The sequence below is a fragment of the Zootoca vivipara genome, chromosome 1 (genome assembly GCF_965207765.1).
Source record: "Zootoca vivipara chromosome 1, rZooViv2.hap1.1, whole genome shotgun sequence".
Taxonomy (NCBI): Eukaryota; Metazoa; Chordata; class Lepidosauria; order Squamata; family Lacertidae; genus Zootoca; species Zootoca vivipara.
In genome coordinates, this window is record NC_142582.1 from 36,681,172 (window position 1) to 36,708,000 (window position 26,829).

At 40.1% G+C, this 26,829-nt stretch overlaps 1 protein-coding gene across 1 annotated transcript in view; it reads left to right on the forward strand.

Moving 5' to 3' along the window:
- The window catches only part of LRP1B (LDL receptor related protein 1B), a 743,096-nt gene that overhangs the window by 317,906 nt on the left and 398,361 nt on the right, over nucleotides 1–26,829 (forward strand). Inside the window, exon 3 of the mRNA XM_060279545.2 lies at nucleotides 20,881–21,018. Coding sequence (XP_060135528.2) covers nucleotides 20,881–21,018 — 138 coding nt within the window. The remainder of the gene's footprint in view (nucleotides 1–20,880; nucleotides 21,019–26,829) is intronic.

Consider the following 26,829-nt stretch of genomic DNA (forward strand, 5'->3'; position numbering starts at 1 on the left):
CCTATGCATCACAAACTAGGACTGCTTCTGATTGGAAGTTGAAGTATAGTATCAGTGACCTCTTAAAGCCAGGTGGCCTATAACCATGAGGTGCAAATGGTGTTTTACTGGTTTCTGAAAGATTTATATGCTAAATAATTTCAGTTTGGCTAGTCTTGTAATATACAGCAGAGCAGTAAATAGCAAAGAACATATGTAAACCATAGTTACTTTTGACATAAAGTTCATTTCTATAGCCAGATATCTGTATGCACAGTTGGTAAACTGTTATCTCTATATGCACTGTCCCATGTGAAAAAGCTCTCAGAAAGAACCTGGGACTGAATTGGAACAGCAGAATCCGTGCCACATCCTTGATGGCCAGGGCAGAAGATGGAACACATGTTTTTCCTTTTCGCTGCACCAGCTCCAGGATGGTCTCACCTGTTAATGGGTCAACAGAGGATCTGGCAGATCCTTGGTCAGTGTTGCTCCACCCTCACCCTTCAAATGCCCTATATCTGAGCCTTGCAACAACTGCTGCTGGCAGCTACACTACCAAACAGCCTACACCTCCCAAACAGCACAGGGGGGGTTTCTGTGTGCCCCTCCACTGTTGGAGCCCAAAAGAGCCAAGCAAAGTCAGGTAGAGGAACATCTCTACCTAATCCTAATCCTCTCCAGAGGCACAGATAAAGGTAAAGACTGTTTCCCTGTGGTCTACGGATGTAACTCAGCTATAGGCTTGTGCTTAACACAGCTTCCATAGCGGCCTGGGGCTTTTGCTACATTGGGGGGGGGGGAGGCAAGTCTTCTAGAAACCCATTTCCAGACACAGCAAAGCAAAATAAAAACTAAAATCAGGCCATCTTGGTGAAATAAATAAATAAATAAACAAGCAGCTTGCCATATATCCCCAGGTTGTTTCCCCCCCCCCAAGTGTCCCAGTGCTGTTTGGTTTTCTAGACATGCTGCAAACCATCCTCTTTGCTCAGGGTAAAAGTGAAAAAAGAAGCTCATTAGGGATAAATTCTGCAGCTTAGTTATAAAACTGCATGTTTACTTTGCTGCCCTAATTTTCAGCATCTACTTTACAGTCTCAGCTGATTGATAATTAAGGCCCAAAATGTAGGGTTGTTCAAAAATTATCTGCTGTGTTACTTTAAAAAGGCAAGTATTCTGGCTAGGTGAGTCTCCACTCCCCAGCTCCTCCCCATTTGTTTTTACAACTCTGATGAATAACACAAAGGTATTCATTATAATTTTTTTCTAGGAGCAGCTGCCAATCATGACAGATGTACCAACATAACATAGTCTGCTGCTATTCCCTGAAGAAATATCCAAAGCCTAACTTGTGTTATTTATTTTCCCATACAAGATGCTGATAACTAGGTACTGAACTGTTTAGCATAAATAAAGTAACCCATGTTTAATAGATGTAGTATTCCACCCTGGGTTTTAGGATTGTAAACAACTTCAAGCTCATGTGGTACTGCTTCATATTTATTTCTACCAAACAACAACAACAAACATTTATTCATAATGTTTGATCAAAGGTATGCTTGCAAACCTTAGAAAATAATTGTTTTCAGATTCGTTATACTGGTCAGCTGTACATTCCAGTCATTTAAAACACAGAGGGTTGGGTCCTGGCTTCATTGTCAACAAACAGAAAGGCTCTTTCAGAATGCTTTTGATCCAGCAGAAGGATTCCATAGGCAGAGACAGAGGAAGGTGACATTTGAAAACAACCTGCTCCCTTAAACCCCAAAATCCCTCCCACCTTGTTCCAACAGTTCAACAGAGTGGGAATTTGGGGGGGGGGGGGTTACAGAGGGAGATTTTCCCTAGCCAACATTAGAACCATTAGAGTAGGACCACTGGAGTTAATTGACAGGACTAACTTAGGGCCATTAACTTCTACAGGTTTACTCTGAGTAGGACTTAGTTGGAGCCATTATTGGGATGGGTGAAAAGCTTACCTTCCAAGTTCCGGACTGCAGAATCTGGGACTGGCAGCCATTTGACACCGGAAGTTGTGTCGATGTAACTTCCGGTGTCGCTTTGCCCTTCTATGGGCACCCAAAATGGCTGCCGCCGGCTTCGAAAATCGCTTGTGTGCATGTCAGGAAGTGCTCCGTCGCAACTTCTGGTGACGCTCCGCCCATCTATGGGCACCAAAATGGCCGCCATCAGCACCGGAAGTGACGTCTATGCACTTCCGGACATGCGTACATGCGGCTTTTGAAGCTGGCGGTGGCCATTTTTGGTGCCCATAGAAGGGCAAATCAGAAAGAAAAAAAATGGCCGCCGGCAGGAGAAAATAACGGAGAAAAACGGGAGGCGAAGTGATACGGGGGACCACCGGGAAAAGGTAAGTAAAAAAGGGGTTTTCCCGGGGAAAATGGGAGACTTGGCAGCTATGGTGAAAAGTTCAGTTCAGCTTCCACCTTTATGCATGCCTACCTAACCTGTATTTTCCAAAACATCAGGTGAAATGAAATATAGCAATCCTTTGAAATATTCTCTTCTCTGAATTTTGTGGTGCAGTTTTCTGAACCCCCCCCCCCCTTTGTTGTTGTTGCAAAAATGCATAAATTTGCTGAAAATGGGGATAAAAATACTCGTATCAGTGAAAGCATGCATACAAAAATGCATTGTATTTGGGAACATAGCTTGCAAAAATGTGTTCGTTAGGTAACCGTGCAGGCCTGGCTCTAGGTGCACTCCCGGTGGCGCAGGGCGCCGGGCCGGCAGGGGGGGGCGCTGTGCGACAAAGCTGCGCGGAAGCCGTGCTGTGCGCTGCAAGGGCGGGGGTGCCAGAGCAATCTCCGCGCCTCAGCGCCAGGGCGCCTGACCTGCTCGAGACGGCCCTGTAACCATGCATTAAATTGTAGAGAAATGTACTGTAAAATGCTGAAGATTATTATTTTTAAAGTTGCAACCTGGTGTGGAGATGTGAGAGGACTGGAAAAATGGGAAATTGAGATAAACCAAAAATGACAGATTGGTCCATTCCTAATCTAGTATAGGGTGAGAGGACTGTCATTACGGTTTGCTCTGAATTACAAGTGGTATTCAACTATGTTTTACTCAGAGCAGATCCAATCAAATTAATGGATCTAACTTAATTATGCTCATTAATTTTAATGGGTCTACTCTGAGTAAAACTTAGTTGGCTACCACCCAGTGGTTTTAGTACTCCTGGATCATGACTATATGTAAAGATTCAAGATGGGTTTAGTAAATAAAACATGGGCAGGTAATAAAAACAAGCATCCTGCATTTCTAGTGGTTTGCAGAAGTACATGAATACAGTCACAATTCTCTGTAGAGTTCAAGTAAAGCCAACAGTTAGTTTGATAGGAACAGTAATCTGTATGTAACTAGGGTCATGGCAAAAAGATTGAATTGAGAGGCATGGAGACATTGTTTCCTTTCCTTTCTTTAATACTTAAATTTAACCCTTAAGAAACTAATATATCAGCTTGGAGTATATGGGGTGGAATCGAAGCTCACTTGAAGCCCTATTGAATTAAGTAGAAATTCATTTGCGTAATTGCGTGCAATGAACTGCAAAATTGGGGTGTCTGCTTGTATTATTTCCCTGCCACTGTAGCTAGTGGCTTCATCTTCCCCTGCCCCCGCCAGATAAATTGCTTAGCCATGGATTGTTTTTACTGCAGTTTAAATATATCATTAGGTGCTTAAAGTATCAATCTGTTACTGAAATAAATATCTCTTGCAGCTAATAAAATGCTCAACCAACTCAGAAACAACTGATATGCCACAAGGGCACCTACTGTGCAAGATATTCCAAGTCAATTGCTAAGGCTGAAATTGCAAACATTTTACCTGGGTATGATTCAGTGCAAGTAAACATGGATAGGTTTTGCACTCTCAGGCTGAAGTCATACGCAAAGTTACATGAGAATGTGCCCCATTGAACTAACAGGGACTTATGTCTGAATAAATAGGTATCAGATTGTTATGCTGCAGTTCTTTGTTTACTTTCTTTGGAGCTATTCACATTCAATTATACGAGCCTTATTTCTGAGCAAATATACATAGAATATGGTACATAATTGATAAATGATATCTATAATATCTGAAAATATCTAGACATATGATTCTTAGGGATTTGCTTTTATTTGCAATATCAAGGACTTCGCCATACCAAGCGATTATCCCTTTCATAATGCCAGGTTACCTGAAAACCTTTGTCCCTTTACTTAAAGGTCACTTCCCAGTGACACTTCTGCTGTAGGTGTATTCGGCGACATGTCATTAATAGTGAATTTGAGGCCAATCTATACTGGACCATTTGCTCAACATATAATTGTGTTACTTGCTTCCTGATGCTCCCCCAGTCTGCCCGCATTATTCCTCCACACAGCCAGTTCAAATTTTAGAGGAGGAGTAGTAGTAACATGTTAGTTGTAAAGTTTTCAAAAGGGATGAAAAATCACACACACACACACACACACACACACACACAGGGAAAAAAAGAGGAATTATTTAGGGATTGTGAGATTTTCCAGCCTTGTCCAATCCCCATCCAACCCCACCTTGTACCTTAAATGAATGGTTGGCATCCTGCATTGGACTGTTTTCTCTCTTGAACCCCCATTAATTGCCAACATGTCTAGTTGCAAGAGGCATTCACTCAATTACTGCCCAATCTCCCCCCCCCTTCCAAGCTGGATTGAAGTTGTGCTATGTCACCACTGTGGCAGTTTTAATGTTTTTATATATTCAAGGGATGGCAGAGAGACGGTTGTCCCAGGTGCAAAATTGTTAGGGGCACAACATTTCAACACCTGATGCTGCCTCAATACAGCTGTATGCTTCTGTTGCTGGGCTCCGTTGAAAATGGCTTTCCCATGCAAACCAGGAAGTGACCTCTCCAGACGCACAGAACAACTCTTCTTTTATTATCTCTGTGGCTGCAACCTCCGGGGTGATGCAGATGCCACTCTGTCCATTTCCCTTCCTCCCACCCACCCACCTACATGCAGCCCCAGGCACTGGCAACACATACTATACCACTGCAGTGCTGTGATTGCTTTGCTAAACCTTCACTGGTTTCTCACAAACCCACCTGCACACGGTTTGCACCTTAATGCTGCAATCTTTGCCATCTAGTGACACTCTTCAATCTTCAGTTGGTAGTGAGAGAGATGCACAGTTCATCTGTTCAAGGGGCTTTAAAAATATTTCTTACTTTGCATGTTGAAGGACTGAGCCTTTTCCCTGGAAACCAATGCCTTGACTAAGTCCTGGTGAGCCTTGCTACAACTGGATCTCCATAAGTTCTAAATAGGCATAGAAGTAATGCAGTGCATAATAGTTGGAACAAGAAAAAAAACAATATTTGGAATTAATGTGCAGTTTGCAGGCAAAAGAGGTATGATGATTTGGGAAGGGCCTACTATTTGCTGGGTAAATATTCTAGATGTGATTGTTTAAGGCATTGGAGGGTAAGGAGAGATGCTATGGCTGTAGAAAGCAATGTAAAAATTTTAGAATGAGAAACTAAATAGTAACTGTAGGCTTATTCTGGCCATCTGGCAGCTACCATATCTTTCCAAAAGCTTGTATGTTCCTTATAATAAAACACTGGCATTTACAACATTTCCCATAAACGATCTTGACACATTCTGGGGTTTCATGTTTTAAAACACAGCAACATTTCATCTTAATACATTTTAGAGTCTTGATGCTTCACAGTGAAATTTCACTCTAATATGGGGGCAGATGTTCTTAATATCTGTCATAAATTCAGCTGAATACACTCTACGTTATGATTAACTGAAAAATCTTTTAACTGCTAGGAATATGAGTACATGAAAGAGATGGATTGCTTTCAATAAAGTGAGTGTTTGTGCTTGTAAAACTGTGCAGTTTCTATTTCCATCCCTTGACAGTTGACTTTATTCTAAATTATTCTTTCCCAGCAGAATCTAAGTGTGTTTTGATTAAATCACTGTATAAACAATATACAACACTTGTTCAAATATACATAGAACTGTGGGCAGTGTGTGTGTGTGTGTGTGTGTGTGTGTGTGTGTGTGTAATCCTCCGTTTCTCAAAATAAAATACTCTCTTAATGTTATTCCACTGTATTATGCTAGCAGATTTTAGCTCACTGTCTATACCATTTGCATTAAACTGGGAGCATTAATATGAAGCAATAGGAAATTATAAAGCATGTGCATGCCCTGCTGGCCACATGGATGATTGATTATGAGAAATAGATGGGCAATGGAGCTGAAACAGAACTGAATGGAACTGACATGCTCATGATTCCCTACTTGCAAATGACAGCTCTTCTCAGCCAATCAGAGGATGCTCTTTCCTCATGTTGAGTCGTCATTAATTTGAGGCTAGCAAGCCTGGAGGATCCTTGGGTGCATCTGACAGCTTCAGAGGGTGTGAGTCTCAATTCACTGGACAAGCCTGAGTAGGTCGCTCCCAAACTTGAATTGGGGCTCACTTGCCTCAGAGAGAGAAGACACTGAATTTCAAGAGTCTCCTTAAACACTTGACCCATCTATATTTCTGGGCTCTTTGCTATAATGTGGAGAAATTTGTCAAAATGTGAAATATTCTTAAGAATACCAAATTGTTGCTTCATGGTGCTTACGCTATCTGGAACACTGAACTCAGTGGGCAAGAATATGCAGTATATTGCCCATTATTATATGAAGATGAATTAGTTTATTTATTTAATACGCTTCCCTAAAGAAGTCCAGGGTGGCAAACATATCTGCATTAAAACAGCGCAATTAAAAATGAAACTAATTCAAAACCTTTAAACACAGTTTGAAACATCTGAAACATTCTAAAGCAACAAGCACAGTAAAACATTAAACTAATGTAAAAGAAGGTGTAACAAGATCTTGTATCCTCTGAAACAGAATTTTTCAGCAGGCATCTAGAATGGCATAGTGAAGATGCCTGCCTCATGCGAATAGGTAGGGCATTGCAGAGCAAGGTGTTGCCACACTAAAGGAATGGTGGATGTTGAGTGGCACTTGCAGTAAACTGGTGCCAAGGTGTTACTGGCTTAATAATACCAGCGAGCACTTCTGCAGTGACCCAGCTTAGCCAATAAGATTGCATTGGCTGAGGTCATCAAGTCATCTTAAGTAATGGATGGGCCTATGGGTGGGCATATTTTGAGCTATAATGGCATTTCTGTTTTTGGCATGGTTAAATCACACCTGGAAATATAGGCTATGAGGTCTTCATCAGCTGCCCCTGATGTTATTGATTCTGACCATAATGCTCCCACTGGCTATTTGTGTGCCGACATCGCTCACAGTAACCAAACAGTTAATGAGAGCCCAACCCCCCCCCCAATGGTCTCCTTCTAGAAATCCAATGGAAGATACTAGGCACATCTCCATTTGGCAATTCATGATCCACCAGTGGAGCCAGTTGCTCCTTCCTCTTCAGAGTGTAAGTTGCAATGGATGAAAGCAATTTCTATAGTGGTTTCTAGAGCCTATAATAAGTGGCTATAAATGGCAGAAATGGTGGCTTATTCTGCTAGCCAAACCAATTGCACAGTCTGCATTTTGTAGCCTGTGAATGTGCTGTGCTGGAGCCATGGAATGAGAGCACATTCTGAATAGCCCAGTATTTGGAACATATGGAGGGCAATATCAGAGTAACCAGAGTAACCAGATGCACAATGCCACCACCACCACCATGGGTGGGTGGGTAGCAGCCCAGCAGCGTGCCGGCCTTGTGGCCTGCTTGCCCAACGCCCGATGCCACCACCATCCTTGGGGGAAAGCTCAGACCTAACCCATAAACATGGCATCACCCACAGCCTTAATTCCCTGATTTGGGAAGCGGAAGAGGGAAGAGTGCAAGCACCACCAGTATCAGAGCATGGGGACATAAAGGCATATTGGGTCTGCGGTACTAAAGCCTACCATGTGCGCACACTTACAGAGTGGATGCCTGAGGAGGGGGGGGAGGAGCCCAAGAAGTGTATAAGAATCTTTGCAAATTTGTGTTTCTTTACTCTTGTCGTGAAGCTGATCACCAAGAGTCTCTCTAATTAGAGATTAAACTCTTTCTCTGAATGGAACTCAACCCCCGGTGTCGTTATTGACTGTCTTTGTCCCTGCCTGGGCGCAACTTAAGAACCCTTAGTAGCTAATAAGGCTATAATAATAATAATAATAATAATAATAATAATAATAATAATAATAATTTATTCATACCCCACCCATCTGGCTGGGTTTCCCCAGCCACTGTGGGCGGTTTCCAACAGAAAATTGAAATACAATAATCTATTAAACATTAAAAGCTTCCCTAAACAGGGCTGCCTTCAGATGTCTTCTAAAAGTCTGGTAGTTGTTTTTCTCTGGTGGGAGGGCGCTCCACAGGGCGGGTGCCACTACCGAGAAGGCCCTCTGCCTAGTTCCCTGTAACTTGGTTTCTCACAATGAGGGAACTACCAGAAGGCCCTTGGTGCTGGAATTCAGTGTCCGGGCAGAACGATGAGGGTGGAGACGCTCCTTCAGGAGCTATATGAATAGTAACACCTTGCCATGGCTAAGTAGCAAACTGGCAGCCATTGCAGATCACTGAGCACAGGTGTAATGTGCTGGCACACTCAATCACTCCTGTCAACTATTGTGTTGCAGTGTTGTCCACTACCTGTAGTTTGCAGACTAAGTAGAAGGCAAGTCCCAAATACCTTTTAGCAAATAGATAATGCAGTGCAAAATTCCTTGTTGGCAGGTAATACTGTGCCTGTGGCTTTTGACATATTTCTTAAAACTGCACGCCTTTTGTTTCTATTATACCTCACACCGAAGGTTTTATAATTCACTTTCTCCCAAAAGGGCTGGTTTCTTTCCCCTCACATCCTCAATTTTGTTGTGGGATGAAATATTGTTGGTGAAACAAGGGAGTCCTAGTAGTTTATTAAATTTAATCACTGAGTCCCAAGGAATTATTGCTTCTTGTTTTATTTAAAGGCTTCTTGGCTCCTATGAAGTGTGCTCAAGCAGATTTTGTGAGGCTGTTGAAAATGCTGCGAAATTCCCTTCCTTATGCATTAACAGAAAAAGCCAGAAAGCTGGGAGGGAGGGGGGAACAGCCTCTACTTCTGCATTGTTAACTGGTATCTATAAAAGGTTATCTCAGTCAACTGAACCATCAAGTATGATATTTCTATACCATGTTCAGGATTCAGACAAAAAAATATGCTGTTTGTGTTTAACAAAACAACTCTTCACAAATTAAAACTGATCTCATATTTGCTTTCAATGTACTTTTGAAGAACCTGCAAATAAGTCTTGCAAGCTTGGGTGTAAAACAGAATTTCCTATTGCAAGTTTTCTGCTGCTCTAACAGGATACTCCCAATTGATAAGAAGTGGAATAGGAATGTGGATCTGCGCTGTTCTGACTTGGTTGAATAGCTGTTCTGCTCGGAACCTGGATATATCTTTTAGTCATTGAATGTTTCTGAATGGAATTGGAGGCCCTCGGTACAATTAATCCTGTTGGTGTACCTTCTATAACATAGTTATGTTATGGTTCGTTTATATAACGTTATAGTCTCATAAAACTGTGAACAACATACCAATGCGAAAGAAGTATTACGGAGGGTTGTAGTCAAGGAAATCACTGCATGAGCAGAAGCCTTCTGCCTGTGCAACATAAGTTCTCCTTCCTCCCCTGCCCCTCTCCACTCCATCTCAAATCTGCTCTGGATGTTCCCCTCAACTCTCCGGAGTAAATTTAATGGGGGGAGAGAGAGGGGGAAGGGAAGTTCCATTGCATGAGTGGCAATGACATTGTTAGATGCCGTTGTATAAAAGTACCCTACTGACAGTCAATCAGAACACTATAAAAATATCCGTCAATCACAATGGATAAGTGTTTGTGAGTGGCGCTTATATTCTCATTGCACATGCAACTCCACATAGACACATAGGAAAGAAATCAAGGCCCTCTGATCATTACATCAGCAACAGAACAATCTCCATTCTCCTCCCCCTGCACACTGTTCAGCATGTTAAAGCCAAAAAGAAGTCACAATGTCTGTGATTTGTAAAGTTTTTCTTCTAGATGCAGTTTTTGCTTTTACATCGTAAAAAGGCACTTTATAACTGCTTAATGTTCAACTGTGAATTCTCACAGGAAAAATGGTTTTATATTATTTCTGTGCAGTACTTCATATGAAGAAATGATTTACACATTCTGTTTCAGTGAGATTTCATTTACATTTATGTGTTCTTCTAGAGGACAAAAGTGAATGAAATACACTGCAAAAAAGGCAAATCTTTTTTTAAAAAAGTATTCATTACACTGCTGCATTAATAGGTAAAAAAGCTTGAAAATTAGTGACAACACAGATTAAATAATGCAATACTTTGGTTCCCTCATCCCTCTATTTTAAAAGTGATCCATAATTTGAAAGGACCACGTTGGCTCTGTAAATAACATTATTTTGTTTTCAAAAGTATGAATGTTATAATGGCAAATTCTCATCTAAATACCTAAATTACACATTAATATAGTAGTGAACATCACCCAGCAAAAACAACCTTTTAAACTAAGAAGGTGGGTTATAGCCAACGGATGTACACCTAAAAGACAGTTCTTGCCACAAACCTTTATCTTTTCCACATGCCTCCAACCCCTGACTACTGAGAATCAGCCCTCCATAATATTTTCCCATTTTCATAATTGAAGAGTAGAAAATACGATGGCTTGGATCTGGATTTTGCCTCTTGTGAACAGAAGGCTTTTTAATCTTTTAGTGGAAAAATTCCCATGGTGGAATAGGGGAAGAGACAATATCAATTGTCGTCTCCTCCTGCTCCCATCTTCCCATCTATTTCAGGAAGTTGGATGACCCTCTAGAATAGCAAAGCACTGGGGACTACAAGGGAAGAGGACTTTTTTGGGGCGGGAGCCTTCCCCTTTTTATGCTGATGGGAGCTTATTGGACATAACTCTACTTAGGGCTGATACCTCCAGAGAGGGGAGATCCTGTATCCAACTCTTGAATTTCTCAACTATAAGATGAGAACATTGTATAGGAAATACCAAAAGAATTAATAATTATGAAAACATACTTTCCTCAAACTTGTATTAAATGAGCTGGACATTCTGGTAGGGTTTTGTTGTTGCTGTTGTTGCTTCACATTTCTTTTTTTTAAAAACAAACAAACAAACCCTCCAACTTTAATTTAATTATGCATATTTTAATATGATATATATACTATTTACAATTATCTCCCACTTTTTTCCTCCAAGCAGCTCAGGGTGTCATGCATGGCTCTTCCCTTTCTCAACAACTCTGTGATGTCATTTAGGCTGAGAGGTAGTGACTGGCTTTAGAACCACCCCCAGCCCCCAGTGATGGTCTTGATGGCCAAGTGAAGATTTGTACCCTGGTTTTTCAGGTCCTAGTCTGATACTCTAACCAATATACCACCCTGGCCCAATAGTTGAGGAAAATGTTGTGTGGTCCTGTGAAATTCAGGGAACACAGTGCATTTACAAAAGATTTTTGCCATTTGCTCGTATCCTTTTAAATCAGAAAGAATAAAAAGAATAGCAGATGGATATTGTATAGGATCTTCAAATTGCGTGCCTACTATTTTGCTGTCATCATAAACCTTGTACTTCCGTTACCTATACTCAGTACATTTCTACAAAGATCAACATCTACATTTTTCTGCTGACATTTATTCAAGTTGGGTACGTAAATATCCGAACCATAAGTGGGGAAGTGTTACAATATTGCTGGTATTGGACATTTTAATTGTATGGGTAATTAACACCCTTTTGTTCACCTTACTATCATTTCTCTCAAGCTGAGGCACTTATTATCAGCCCATTCTTTAGCATGCACAGACATCAAATCATTACAACAATTGACACAAGGAAGCCTCAAAATGTGTGATGCTAATTAAGTTTAAAAGAAAAAAACCTTTAAAATTACTAATAGGTTCCTTATAACTAATGAATGACAATTTACACGAGACAACATTCATTTCTTACTACAACAGGCATAAAACACTGCTTTTAGTGTGTTGTATTAAATCACCAGAAAAATCCATTAACAAAGCTTTTATGTCAGTCTCTTAGAATACAGTATAAAGAATACAAGCAGCTATTTAAGCATTCTGCAAGCTAAAGAAGTCTTTGGCACATTTTCTTTGATTTTCAATTCAATTGCAGAGGTTCACAATTTTGTTCTTGAAATGGTTGGACAATGTGCTCTGAAGAATTCTTTCTTGTGCAATTGGTAGGAGCTGCTCAGTCTTCATGTGTGTGAACTGTAGGTTTCAGTTTACTTTTCTGGTTTTTCTTTTTCCTTAAGAAAAATGTGCAGACTAGCTTTGACGTAATTAACTATAATTCTGAAGATATTTTTCAACTAAAGATTAGTGGCACACTCTAATTTTGCAAGTAAGATTCCTAAAATAATGTACAGAAGGCATTAAGAATTCAAAAACCAAATTTAGTCAATAAGGCAATCTACATCCTCTTGCGATTTCTTAATTGCACCTATCCAAATGCCAAACTGTTTTCCCCCCTAATGATGTTACTGCTCAATGTTACTTATTAGCTAGCATCATCCACTGCAATGTGCATGTGAAATAATGGGATTTCTGGACTATAGGCATTCTTTTCAGGGCAGATTCAGAGTGGAATACATTTTAAAAGTTTAGGAAGGCATTCATAAGTTAAGGGGGGAATCAACTTTTAACACAGTTATCTAGCAAATTGAGGGGGGGGGAAGCAGGGGAATGATTTCAAAGAAGAGGACCATTTAAAAACTGCTTAATGAGCATAGTTACCCATGACTGTAATGGTTGCTTTATGCCACTTCCTAATATTTGTAATGCAAATACAGTAATTGGTGTAAATCCAATGCTAGTCCTAGAATTGCCATTCATATTGACCTTAAAGCAAAATTCCAAGGGAGAAATGGAAATGTTTGGTTTGAGAAAAATATGAATTTCAAGCAAAGTTAAGACTAGTGAAATTTCTCAAGAGGATGGTTTCTAGTTATCCTTGTTCCAAATGCATCCTAAAGAAACATGCATTCCTTCTTTTTGAACTACTACTATGGTTTTGTACCTATGTTATAATCCCTATAAATCTCATCACCTTGGCACTTCGCTAATGAAGGTTGCTCTCAAAGCCTGCGGGTTGCAATCTGTTGGCCCCAACTAAGCAAGTCAGCCTGGTTATCAGGGCCGGCTCTTCATAGCCCCCTGGTGGCGCAGTGCACCACGGTGCGGGGCTGGTAAGCTGGGCGCCGGCCTGGCAAGGAGGGCGCCGCGCGGCAAAGCCGTGCGGAAAACAATTGCGCCCTGCAAGGGCAGGGCAGGCGGCGGAGCAATCTCCGCCCCTCAGCACCAGGGCGCACAATCTGCTCAAGACGGCCCTGCTGGTCATAGCTCTAGCTCTAAGATGGTGTGTGTGTGTTTTACAGAAAATAATGCTTTTCACTTAAGACAACAATGTACAATTGTTGCAGTGTGGGGTCTTTCTGTTCAACGTCCTTTCAGTGTCAATAGTCCATTCCATTTTCCTCCCCCTGGTTTTTCATCCCTCCTTTCTAAATAGATAGCCTGCATTATTCTCTCCAGTGAACACACTCTGGGCTTTGGGAGGGAGAGTGGGGTTCCCCAGAGTTCCCCCCACTAAAGATGATTCATACTTATCCAAGCCTTAAGGACCCCCTAAGCCTGCTGATACCTTTCTTTTAGTTGTAGATGGTACCATTTTGGCTACGTAAGGACTGACAGTTTTGAAATTGCTACTGTATTAGTATATGCCTTCATATATATTTTTGATATTCCTCATTGGTTTGGGACATTTAACTGCAACATGCTGTGGGGGGGGGACACTTTCACTGCCTAATCATTCATGTGTTATTTCCGTTTGCCTTTCCTTATGTTCCCCAATAATAAAAAGCTACCAGCTCCATAGCTTTAAAAAGGAGGAGAACCCCATGGGACCAAAATTTTCCACAAAGTTAAAACCTATCAGTGTAGTTACAGCAGTTAGAGCAAATCATTCAAGCAATTCCAACTTCACCAAGGATCCATTACAAGAGAAAATGTTATTCACAATGGGAGAAATATATATATTTTTAAATGGAAGTAATGCAAGCTGAGGCTGAAAACAAGATGAACAAATGTCTGTTATTTTCTCACTAATATCAGGTGGGAGGGAAGTGGAAATGATGGTTTGGAAAATTACACGCAGAAAGCAGGGCTAAGAGAAAAGAGACATAACCAAATTGAATAATGTTGGTGCTTGTTGGAGATTGCCTACAGCAGTCTGCATTAAAAGCTCTTCTCGCATCTTAGAAATTTAAGCTGGGTTATTTCTTTTCAAGCCCCTGAGGCACTGATCCTATGCACACTTACCAGGGAGTAAGTCTTGTTGAAATCAGTGAGCTGATTCCAAATAAGTATGCAAAAGATTGGTTTCACCTTTCTCACTTTCATTAGACAATGACTGGAAGAAAACCATCACATGAGAGAACCAATCAGCAACTACGGGTGCATTAATATCTCCAGTAAGTCTGTGTTATGCACTCTGAAACTGAATGTGGTTGGGCTTGATCATTAAGTTGCACAAATAAGCTCTAGGCACAGTAGGAGGACACAGTCCATTCATTTAGAGCTTATTGTGTCACTACTGTATAATAACCAGGCCTAGATGCACATTTACCGTTTTCAAGCCATTAAGTCTGTGATGCCAATACAACCACCCTTCTCAAGTTAATTTGAATGGGTCATTTATGTGGAAGTCTGGAACAGCTTAATTGTACTGCAACACTTTAAGCATAAGCCAGAATGAATGGCATCCTATTCATGGAAACTGGAAGCTCTCACTTGGAGTGAAATGTACCAAAACAAAACTAAAAGCCAAAACAGTTTCTTCTTTCTGAGAGTGTATGTATATGGTTGTTTCATTGTTATGTTACAAAGAGACCAATTTGCTTTGAGTTCGTCCTGGGGTGCTGTAAACTGGAGGTGCTCCAATGACTTGAACAAAGCTAGAATGATTTAATGAAGCCAAGGTCTAGTTCTGTAACTTTTATATTTACAGCTGTGCGGGTAATACTTGCTGTCATCTATTGCTTTTCATAGTGCTCTCTCTTTTGTTGTTGTTTGTTGAGACCGATGCTCATTGTCTAGGATCCTTCAGTCAGCTGCAATGCAAATACAATACAGATATGTATGCTTGTTTTATTTAAAGGGACTAAACAAAGTATACATCATACTGAGATGCTCCCAAACTCAGTTAAATGGTAATATCATTGCAAACAGCAGTACATAGCGTAGAACTATGCAAAAGGGATTGCATATGAATGGGACTTTCAATCTGTTTAGACTTAGACACCATGATTCTGTATGTATTATGTAGTTGAGATTGTTGCATTGACTAGATGACCCTCGGGACTTTACAGTGCTATGCTTCTAGAAAGAGAATGCTGATATATTTGTTATCACTTGCTATCAACTTGCTTATGCCCCCCCCCATACTTGAGTGTTTACTGTATTTTTGCTTTCTTCCTCCAAAAAATTATACATTGTACAAACAGTTAAGATTTCCATGTTTACTCAGTTTTAAGCCTCACCAAAGCTGTCTTCAGACATTCAGTTTGAATGCATGAATAGGCAAATGGGAATGTGCAGGAGGATGTATGATTGATACTAGTCTGAAAGGGGCTGTCATAGTTCACACAGAGCCCTGTGGGTGAGAAAGGCAGCCCCTTTTAGACTAAGGGCAATTGGACAAGCCTGGGGAGTGTATCCTGGACTTTAGCTTCAGTCCTTTAATTAGCTGTGTATAGTGCATGACAATTAGGCTTGCACCCCTTTCAATTCTCCTTCCATTGCCTGTTTATGGGTTTAAACTCAATTGCCAAAATACTTTATTCTTCAGGAGTACAGCATTACCATTTCAGCTTATGCTTATAAAACATAGTTCTAATGGTAGTTGTATGGATTGCTCTTTCTAGCTTAAATATCTTAATTACAGTCATTAATCAACTTCATCAGATAATACTGCAGAGAGAGTCCATAGGTGCTTGCTTTATGAAAACCACTGCAGAGAAACCTTTGTTTTGATTGCCAGTACCAAGAATATTATGACAAGCATCTGAAGACTTGTGATAGGCGAGGTCCTGGCTGGCCTTTTGGGGGACTACAAAGATCCAAGGTCAATGGAAGGAGAGCTCCTCTCTCATCCAGAAGGACTCCCATCTCTTAGGTCACTACACAGTCATCCTACCACCCTCCGACCGCTCTTAATGAATGGCTGAGGGTAGGAAAGGCAGCTTATTCATATTGTCCTCATAGTAATTATTTGCAAATTCATTTTAAAAAGAAAACATTTGAAGATATAGGGACGGTGTGGTACGCTCATGTTGGGTATGTGTACATTGGAGATCCATGTTCACTATGATTTTAACGTTCTTGGACAAGTCAGTACCTCACAATATTAAGCTAAGCACATGTGGATAAATGGATTTAGAATTCTGATATTGATGAAATAAGAATTTTAAATTACTTTCTTTACAGAAAGCTGTAGGCAACATTACTAGAGCGTTCTCTCTTTTTCTCTGTCTCAGGGCTGGATAAGACAATCCTTTATCCAGTTGGCCCCTTTGAGCACGGTAGGAGTGACAAGACACAGTGCCTCCCAATTCACCTGACACACCTCCCCACATCCCTCATATTACCAAATTATACATGTGAGCTACACATATGAACAAGTCCAACATGTGTAGACTGACTTAAGATGATTGATTTTTCAGATAAAATCCTGGAAGCAACCCAAAATCCAGGAAGCAACTCATAAACTCTCTCTCTTAATTATGGGATGATCATTTGAAGAATGATCACCTGCTCCATGTCACACAGCAATAAATTAATCACACAGAGTATTCTTCATAAACAGAATAAAACTTTTACTTGAGAAAATAAAGTTGTTCATAAACAGCCTAGTTAAAGAGCATACACAGAGTGCTCATAGCAGCTATCTAACTCTTCACAGAGGCACAGTCTTGGTTGCTGATTAACTGGAGTCCTGGAGCCACTCTGTCTGCAACAACACAAACACACACACTGAGCTACACAGACAGACACTGAGGCCCGCAGAGAAGTTGGCTGCTTTTATAGGGAGAATGAGTCATCGCTCAAGATGAGTCACGAGTCACAGTGATTTAGCAGTTTGCTGTTAACAGTTAACAGGCTTAGGGTTGAATGATTGTACTGTATAGGCCTTGTAGGTCTTGCCTTACTTCTTCTGCTCTCAAGAACCTTTGTCTCGTGACACTCCAAACTTCCAAATGATAGTGGTTACTTTCTGTATGCCTATGTACAAACACAGACAGGCAAAAACGTGCATTAAGAACCACTTTTATATGCACTTCCACTGGGAGAGGGGATAATTATAGAACCGCAAAGAATGTGAGCCCTCGAAAGAATGATTCATCTGTATTTCTTTATTTTAAAAAAACCAATTTAAAATCTGAGACGATTTATATCAAACTGTCTTTCCCTGATACATGATGTCCTCAAATGCATTATGTATTATTGAATTATGTTGTATGGTCATATATGAGATCATTTCGAGAGAGAACATAATTTCCGTCTTCTCATTGTAATGTGACTGTTCCAGTAGCAGAAGGATGTGGTTTTATTGAAGAACAGAAGAGATATGTAGGGACAAAAACAACATTTAATTTTTTTAAGTAGAGTGACTTTGAAATGTTTACATGTTTCAAAGTATTTTTTCTGATTGCTTTAAAACTTTGACTCCATTGTTGTACTGACCTTCTTTAGTAATACTACTAGGATCACATCTTGCATGGGGGTTACGTTCCAGGGTGTAGCATGTAAAGCCGAAATTGCTTATAATAAGAACGAGCCCCTGAAACCACCCTCGCATGCTCTTTCCACAGTAATTCTTGCTGAGAGTGTGTAGCTGCATTCCCTTCCCTAGGGGTGGGGGTGGGGAATGCTTCACATTGAGGAGAAGTACCCTGAGGGTGGGGAGTGCCAAACCTTTATCTGCTGCCCTGACTTCCCTGTGCCCTAAGGTGAGTTCCTGCTGAACCTTGGGCAGCTTTCATCTTTCTTTGCAGCCTACAGTCAGGGGTGCTCCTGTTTACCTGTCCCCTTTATTGAATGCTAAAGTCATTCCTCTCTCACACGCACGCATAAAGGAGGCAATTATCTGAGCTTAGCTGTGGCCTTTCGCACATCTGCCTTTCACATGTAGTCTGATCCTATACATCAGTGATGGCCAAACTTGCCCCCCCCAACTGTTTTTGGACTACAACTCCCATCATCCCTAGCTAACAGGACCAGTGGTCAGGGATGATGGGAATTGTAGTCCAAAAACAGCTGGAGTTTGGCCATCACTGCTATACATGTTTTTCTGAGAACTAAGTCCCATGGAATTCTGATGACTTTATGCATTACCAAGCTGTCATGAACAGGGATGCAGCTGTAGGATGCCACGAATCTTATTTCACTGTGCATGAAATAAGTTCTCTTCTACCTACTGGGGTCACTCACAATATGGCAGCTTAGTCACTATGAGTCTCCTAACCCAAGGCCTCTCCCATTGCCCCTCTGGATAGCTGCATGGTTGCACATAATGGCAAGCCTAAGGCATGCAAAGCTCATTTTAAATTTAGAGTGAAATTTTATAATTATATTTTTGCAGCCGTGTTGACCTACTCTGCAAAACCCTACAAAACACATAAGGGGCCCAGTTCAGGGAAACTACCATCATTTTCTTAAATGTATGATGCCTAGGTTAACTAGGAATAGCAACATACTGCAAGCTCTTATTCTGGCCACATGTAGGAAAGATAGTATTTAGCACTTCATAGTGTTTTCTCCCAGTATCTTCTATATTGAGGAAATAAATTATCAAGATTGACTGAGTGCATTCCTCTTCCAGCATCTGAGCACTGAAAACCCCTAGGATGAGGAGACCCTAAACCAGGCATCCCCAAACTGCGGCCCTCCAGATGTTTTGGCCTACAACTCCCATGATCCCTAGCTAACAAGACCAGTGGTCGGGGAAGATGGGAATTGTAGGGCCGAAGTTTGGGGATGCCTGCCCTAAACCAACCCGTTGCTTAGGCTTTCTCACTCATTCCTAGCATAACTTTATTTTACAATATTACCTGGCCTTGAGAGAGCAATATGCCAAGAAAGAATATTAACTACATATACCCAAACCACTCAATGTCAGAATAATAACATTTGTATGTTAATCAGCCCTCTTGATCTATTGCTTATTTGTTTTTGTAAACAGAATAAAAAATTCCCCTTGGAAATGTAGTTTCATGATTTGTATATATTTCTGGGAGTCTATTCATCTTTACTTCAAACAATCCCCTGTTCACAAACAAACAGGCTTTTGCAAGTAGTTGTGTGATCCCCTTTACCGGGGATAAGTCAGATATTATTTTAAAGATTTTAGAGTGTTAATGCTCTTTATAGGAGAGTCTGTATATTTTAGCAGAAGGAAGTATAAGAGCCAATTGACTTAGTACAGTGGAAGGTAATCTTGTGGAAGACTGATGCAAATTATTTTGCTGTCAATAGAATAAAATAACTTTTCTGATTTTCACTGTAATGTGAAAAAGAACTAAACTCTTCCTCCTTTTATTCATCTTTGGCTGGCTCAGGGTGTTTCCAGGTGGGTCTTTCTTGTGTGTTCAGTGCTCCTCATGCATACAATGACATTGTTGGCTCAAAATGCCAGGTTGTATTTCCCTCTGTTTAATCCAGATCTACCCTTTCTAGGGAAAACCCACTAAGACTGTGTACACACATTACCATTTACTCCGGCTCCGGTGTGCTGCTACCATTGGTGTTTGAAGTTGTGTACTGTACATGCAAATTTCTTAGTCTTCAAGGTGCCATAATACACTTTGTTTTTCCCTCAACAGGCTAACAAAGCTACCCTGATAAACAGTCCTTTGTTTAAATCGGAGCTGTTGCATGAACCACAATTTTGGAGTTGGGGGGGGGCTGGGAGCTATGTTGGGGCCAGGTGGGAAGCCCATGGGGACCAGAATGAGCTTTCAGGCTGCTAGTTAGATTTCCTGAATCTAGGGCTTCAAACAAACCTAGCATTTAATGCAGCATTTATCAAACATTTTGATGTGAGACCCACCTATAAATTTTGAGACCCATCTGTGGCTTAACTTTAGTTTTCCATCCCTACTTTCCCCTTCTACTACCCGCTCTATAACAGAAAATGCAAGAATATCAATAGTTAACAAGTGTATATTGTGTGGGCAATAATAGTAATAATTAGTATTTTGGTGTTCTTGATGTTGCCATATATCATAATGAATGCATTTTTGTTTAGGTTGTTTTACCCTCCTCTGCTATAAATGGTTAAATCCTTGCCTAAGGTCTGCTAAATAAAAGACTAGCAGGCTTGCGTTGTAATCATATTGAAAAATAAGAACTGAATAATATTTGAAAACAATCTGCACACTGTCCTTAACGTTGCTAAATATAATTTTCAGCATCCCTAATCTTTAGAGAAAAGTAAACCTGCCATAAAAATGATAAATTGCATAGTCTTCATTTTTTTAAAAAAATTATCCTCTTTAAACAGTTGATTTTCCTTTAATTATGTTAATCCTTATTAAGAGACTATAATTCTGCTGCTAATGCACAGAAAAGCTGCATAGTAGACAAATGCATAGAAAAGCTTGCAGCTAGCATTAAAGTGGAAATATTATGCAAATACATGACAGTAGGGTACTTTCTTTGCTTTACTAATCTTTATTTATTTGAACAGAATCAGACTGCATATTAATTAGTCTGTATTTATTCTTTTTTAGGTCCTGAAGAAACAGAATTCAAGTGTCCCCTGAATCATATTAAATGTATTGGCACCGACAGATGTATTCACTTGTCCCAACTCTGCAATGGCGTGTATGACTGTCCTGATGGATATGATGAAGGCGTACATTGTCGGGGTAAGTGTATTTGATGATGGTTTGAAACTTCCCACTTTCGGGGGTTTAGGGATGGTAGTGGTTGAGCTTGTTTATTATTTTTAACTTTTAGATTTACTCTTGTGGATACATTAAATGCAAGTTTACCACTTTTACTCTTTAGCAGAACCTTTTAGCTTCCTAATAGCTTCATTGAACTTTAGCTGGATTGGGGCTGTCTTGCAAGGAAATGTTATAAAAAGAGATGGGGTTTGTGGGCAGAGGGGCAGTACGAAATTCTTCCGATTCTGAAAGTTCCCTCCTCTTGTATCACTACCACTTATAAACTGTCCTTGGCGTCACACGCCATGACATATTGCCAGAAAATGAATGGCTAGGGAACACCCCTTTTGTAGCCGCAGTTACTTTCCAACATCATCTTCTCTGACTCCCTTCCGTGTGCTTGTCATCCATGCTACTTTTGGTATCTCCTCTTCATTCATCAACCCACTTCCATCTTCTCTAAACCCACTTCAGAGCATAGGAGCCAAATCCTAGATGCTAAGGTCACTTTACCCCCTCATAAAACATTTGAAGCCCCCCCCCCCAAGTTGATGGACATTCAAATGGTGTGCATGCATCACCTATTGTGATCAATTTTGCAGGGTGGAGCTTACCTGCCCCCCAAATATTTATTTAAGTTGGTACCCCTGCTTCAGAGCCAGACTAGATTCAATTTAGCAGTGGTTCCATATCCACCTTGGTATTCCTAGCGCTTCATCACTAATAATTTGTCAAGTTCCTACCTTTTGACCTACCCTGAGATGTAAATTTAATGTATATACATGTTCATCTGGCTTACCTTGAGCAAATGTTTGGTAGTAGTCATAATTGCAAAGCCATAGCAGGCTTACTATTGCTTCCACATTTAGGGATTTGATTGATGTGCAATATCAGATAATGCTTTGTGTTGTCATTCACATGTCAAACACACAAAGGTTTTTAATGTTATTCTCTGCCCTACACTGTTTTGGTGGTCAAAGTGGTAAATGGTTCAGTAGACCAAATCATTTTGTATTTCTGAGAATTTGAATCTTTAATTAACTATTAATAATGGCATTTAGAAAACTTCCGGCATTTTATGATTAAAAGTGCTATTCAAACAGTTGTCAAAAGAAAATAATTCATTTAATTTGCCATTTTTTTAAAGTGCAATTTGTTTTGGTCCTCAACAAGAATTATGCTCCTGGGATCCCTTCCTCCGTATATGTTTGTTAAAACTGCTAAATGACTGAATAAGCCTAATTAGTAACATGGCAAGGTTATAAATCAGCTCATTAAAATGGTAGCTGTTCTTATTTATGTACAAATACTGAAACATCACAAGCCTTAGAACTATTTATTTTATTCTAATATTTATAGATTGTGTTCTCTGCCAAAAGAGTGGCACTCAAAATCTGTACAACTTGAATAAAAATACAAGGTTGCCACTCTATTGATTGCTTCCATTGTTAGGTACTTGGCAAATCCAATACAACTATTCTGATTTAAAGAACTCACTTTTTTAAAAAAGTGTGCAATTTGTTATGCAATGTTTATATTTCAGGACAAAATTCTGAAATTGCTTTATGAATGCTGATTTCAAAGGAAATAAGTGTTTGTAAAAAATTTAAGTAAAACTTTTAAAAGCCTAATTTATAAATTCAGAATGTATAACTGCAACCATGTAGTGGCCCATGTTCTTGATTTGATTGCTTTCTTTTCTTTATTGTGGTCTTTATGGGTTTTCTTCTTTTGTAGCTGCAAAAGAAAATATAAATTATTAAAATATGGAGGCATTTCAAAAGTGAATATTCAGTGTAAAGCATAAAAAGTTTCTGCCTCTGCAAAAGTTGTGCTGTTGCCCATTCCAAAAACCTTCAGGCTATAATTTATTACACCAGCCATAGTGCTGCCATTCCTCTACCCCAGGACTCAGCTGCACAACTGCAAATAAAATATCTTAAGTGTGTTGTAAAGTGCAGTATACAAATGGGACACTAGATGGCGATAGTGAGCTATGCCAAATTCAATATATTTTTCAAAGCGTTTTTTTAAAAAGCATTTTCACAGCATTTTCACAGCATTTTTAAATATGTGTGTAGATTCCACCTCAGTGTCAGTAAAAGCTGTTTGCATAGAGCAGCTGCATGGAATAGGGGCTGCCCTCCACTTGTATTGCAACTGCATTGATGTCTCTGTCTGGTGCTCTACTGACCCTAACAAAAGAAGCTTAACACTGTAACCTGTTTTCAGCTGGCACAACATGTACGGTATGTGCATGAGAATATAGGATTAGGTCACCTGGCTTTGGTGTTCTTTTTTTCAAATTTAAAGCTTTCATTGCAAAATATTTGAACCACTTGGTAACTTGAGAGAAAGCACGGTTTAGTTGTTAATTTGGATTCACGTCTAAACAGCCCTCTATGGATGACAACTTATGCTATTAGGATGCCATTTGTGGTTTCTTCTTGGGACAACCCTGCAAAGTATGTTAGTATTATTTCAACTTTACAGATGGAAATGAAGACTGAAATGTTGTAATGTAGTCTGGTACTGGTACCAAAGAAGCACCATGCAAACCAAATTCAGATTCGCATGACTGCGTAATTGAAAACAGTGCTGATCAGTAATTCACAACTGATATGCATAGCGGTGAATTTAATAAGGGGTACAGGAAGTTAAGAGCTCATTCAAGCGACAGATAATGGCTTTTGTGTGTCGCTTTAAAAGCTTAGAGTCAAGGAGAGAAATGCTACTGTAGAACCTAGGGAGTAGATGGATTAAAAGTCAAACACATGAAAAAAGGTATAAAAAAGGTATACATTAAAGGGATAGCTGTTACCTTATTCTTACATCTTTTTTGTTTTATGACATGAAATAATATATACATCAAACATGTATCTTCATGCTCAGTTTGACACTGAATATCCTGTAAAAGTATAAGCCCTAATTTGTTTTCAGATACCCCTCTACAGTGGTAGATTTGCTAGAAAAGATCTGTGATAAGGACAAGCTTTGCTTGTGATGACTAAAAAACACAAAAACGATTTTAATCAAAGGTAGAATGTTGGTGGAATATTTTTGTTTCCAAACTCAAGGCAACACCTTCTTCCAAGTATTGAAGGAGTCCCTACTTGTTAACTGTCTTGTGCAGTGAACCTGACCTACTGTATATTGTTACACACCAATATCAGTCTCTGCCAAGTGGTAGCAAGATATAAGGGGGGTTCTGGACGCTCACCCAGGGTTATGTTTCTTTTGGGAAATCAAGACACAGCAGGGACTAGTGTCTTTAAGAAGTATGGTTTATTTTACACATATTTACACTTAAGGCCTAAAATGGAGGGGGTGCAGAACATTATACCCAAGAGCGTTCCCCATTGCTCCTCTCATAGCGTCAGCCCCCCCTTCTCAGAGCATTGAGTTCTCCCTACTTCCTCTGTCTTGTTCCCAAAATGCCTTGCCAAAAAACCTCAGTGTAAAAGAATACCCTCTTTTCCTGCAGTGACATCACACACCCCTGTTACCCTGGCAACCTTCCCCTTTGTTGTATGATGCTGAATGTCAGGGTAATGACCCTGCTATCACTTGCCTTTGTTGTTGGATGGCACTTCTCATAAGTCCAGCTCCTGAGGAAGCTGGCTTGGCTTCAAACCCCATATTTACCAGTTTCAGAAATTATGGGGAGAAGCTGGCGCCCAGGACTTTTAGGGGACCATTGCCTCATACAAACCCATAACAATATGCTGTGGGAGTAAGTCAACTAACTTTTCTCAGAGCAGACCTGTTAAAATTAGTAGTCTTAATTTAGGGTTACCAGATGTCCCTGGTTCCCGGGGACAGTCCCCGGATTTGCAAATCTGTCCCTGGAAAATATGGCACCGGCAGCCTCAGCAGCCCAGAGCCAGCCTGGTAGTGCAGTTGGCTCTGGCTGGCTTCAGGAGCTACTCGCTGCTGTGACGCCTGCCATTTTTCCTCGCCGGAAGTCCCCATATGATGTGTCTTGTGTGCATATGATGTGTCTTGTGTGATCTCCTGCCCCCTTCCTCCTTTCTTTTGACTGATTGGGTGAGGCTTGGGAGTCGCGGGCGGGCAGCCGTTGCCCATTTTTTAAAAACTCGTGCATTTATGATTCACAGGGTGTGAAAGAAGGGCTTTGCACCTTTATACAATATGCATGTCTTTTGCCTCACCACTCCCACTGCTGACTCCCAAAAATCTGGTAACCATATCTCATTCATTTCACTGAATGAAATGAACATTTGCCCAGCGAAGGTTCACCTAGCGCCGTTGTTGTTGTTGTTGTTGTTGTTGTTGTTGTTGTTGTTGTTGTTGTTACTACTACTACTACTACTTATATACCACCTTATACCCACAGGTCTCAGGGCGGTTCACAGGATAAAACACATTTAGGTGCCAGGAAAAACATTCCTCTTTAACCAGGCCTCTGGCTGATTGACATCCAATGCCCTTTTAAAATGTGTTGGGGGGTGTTATTGGGTTGTTTTTATTTGGATTATGTCTTTTGTGTTTTTATATTCTAATTTTATCTTGTGAACCACCCTAAGACCTATGGGTGTAGGGAGGTATACAGATTTCATAAATACAGTGGTACCTTGGGTTACGAACTAAATTCATTCCAGAGATTTGTTCTTAACCCGAAACCGTTCTTAACCTGAGGCGCGCTTTAGCTAATGGGGCCTCCCACTGCCGCCGCCGTGCAATTTCCGTTCTCATCCTGGCGCAAAGTTTGCAACCCGGAGCAACTACTTCTGGGTTAGTGGAGTTCATAACCCAAAGCGTTTGTAACCCGAAGCATTTGTAACCCAAGGTACCACTGTAAAATAAAATAAATAAAACAAATGTGTCTGCTCTGAGTAAACCTTAGTTGAATACCACCCTGATGATCTGATTTTTTAGGTTTCTTACACAAAGGACTGAATGTAACGCCTCATTTCCATTAAATATAGGAAAGATGTCAACTACTCAGTCTCTGGGAGGAAGGGAAGATGGGTGGGTGGGTGGTGAGAATAAAATAAATACATAAAGAAAATAAACTGAATCCAATGCATTTCTGCAATTTGCTTGCAGAAACTTTGTTATAAAAGTTTAGATAAGCATCCTTGTAACTTATGTACCTTTTAAAAATGCAGGTCTTTTGTGGGAGATGGAGGGGATTTGATTAATTTAAATGATTGAATGGCTTTTTACAATGGGGAGAATACTACTGTTGTGTTAATTCATTGCATTAACATTTTAAATAGGACATACACAAGGCAGAGTGCTTTTCAGTGCAAGGTTACATTATGCTTGTATCTGCAGCATAAAAAGGTAATGCATATGAACACTGAATGAAACAGGTGATGGCACCGCCATTTCTTTACTGTCAGCTTATAGATAGAGGCAATTGTCTTTTGTTCTTGGTGAGCAAACTGCATAAATGCTTTTCTTCATGGTAGCAGAGAATAAAAATGGTTTTATCATGTTTGATTGTTTTACATTATGAGCTTCAGTCTTTTTCAAAACTGATTCTTGATGCTTGGTTATCTGAAATAATATGTACAGTATATGGGAACAAGTCTGAGAAGCACAATAAACAACCTATATTGTTTATAAGATACCAATGACTTGCTCATTTTTGCATTGTATTTTGAAAAATATATTAGTTCTTCATCTTACACAGCAGATGAGGAGATGATGAGACAAGCCAAATAATTCTTTTATTTTTAAAGATAGCAACTCTTTTTCCTAGCCCCTTCAGGGTAACAGTTTCAAAACTATTTTGGACGCAATGTACTGGGAATGACCACT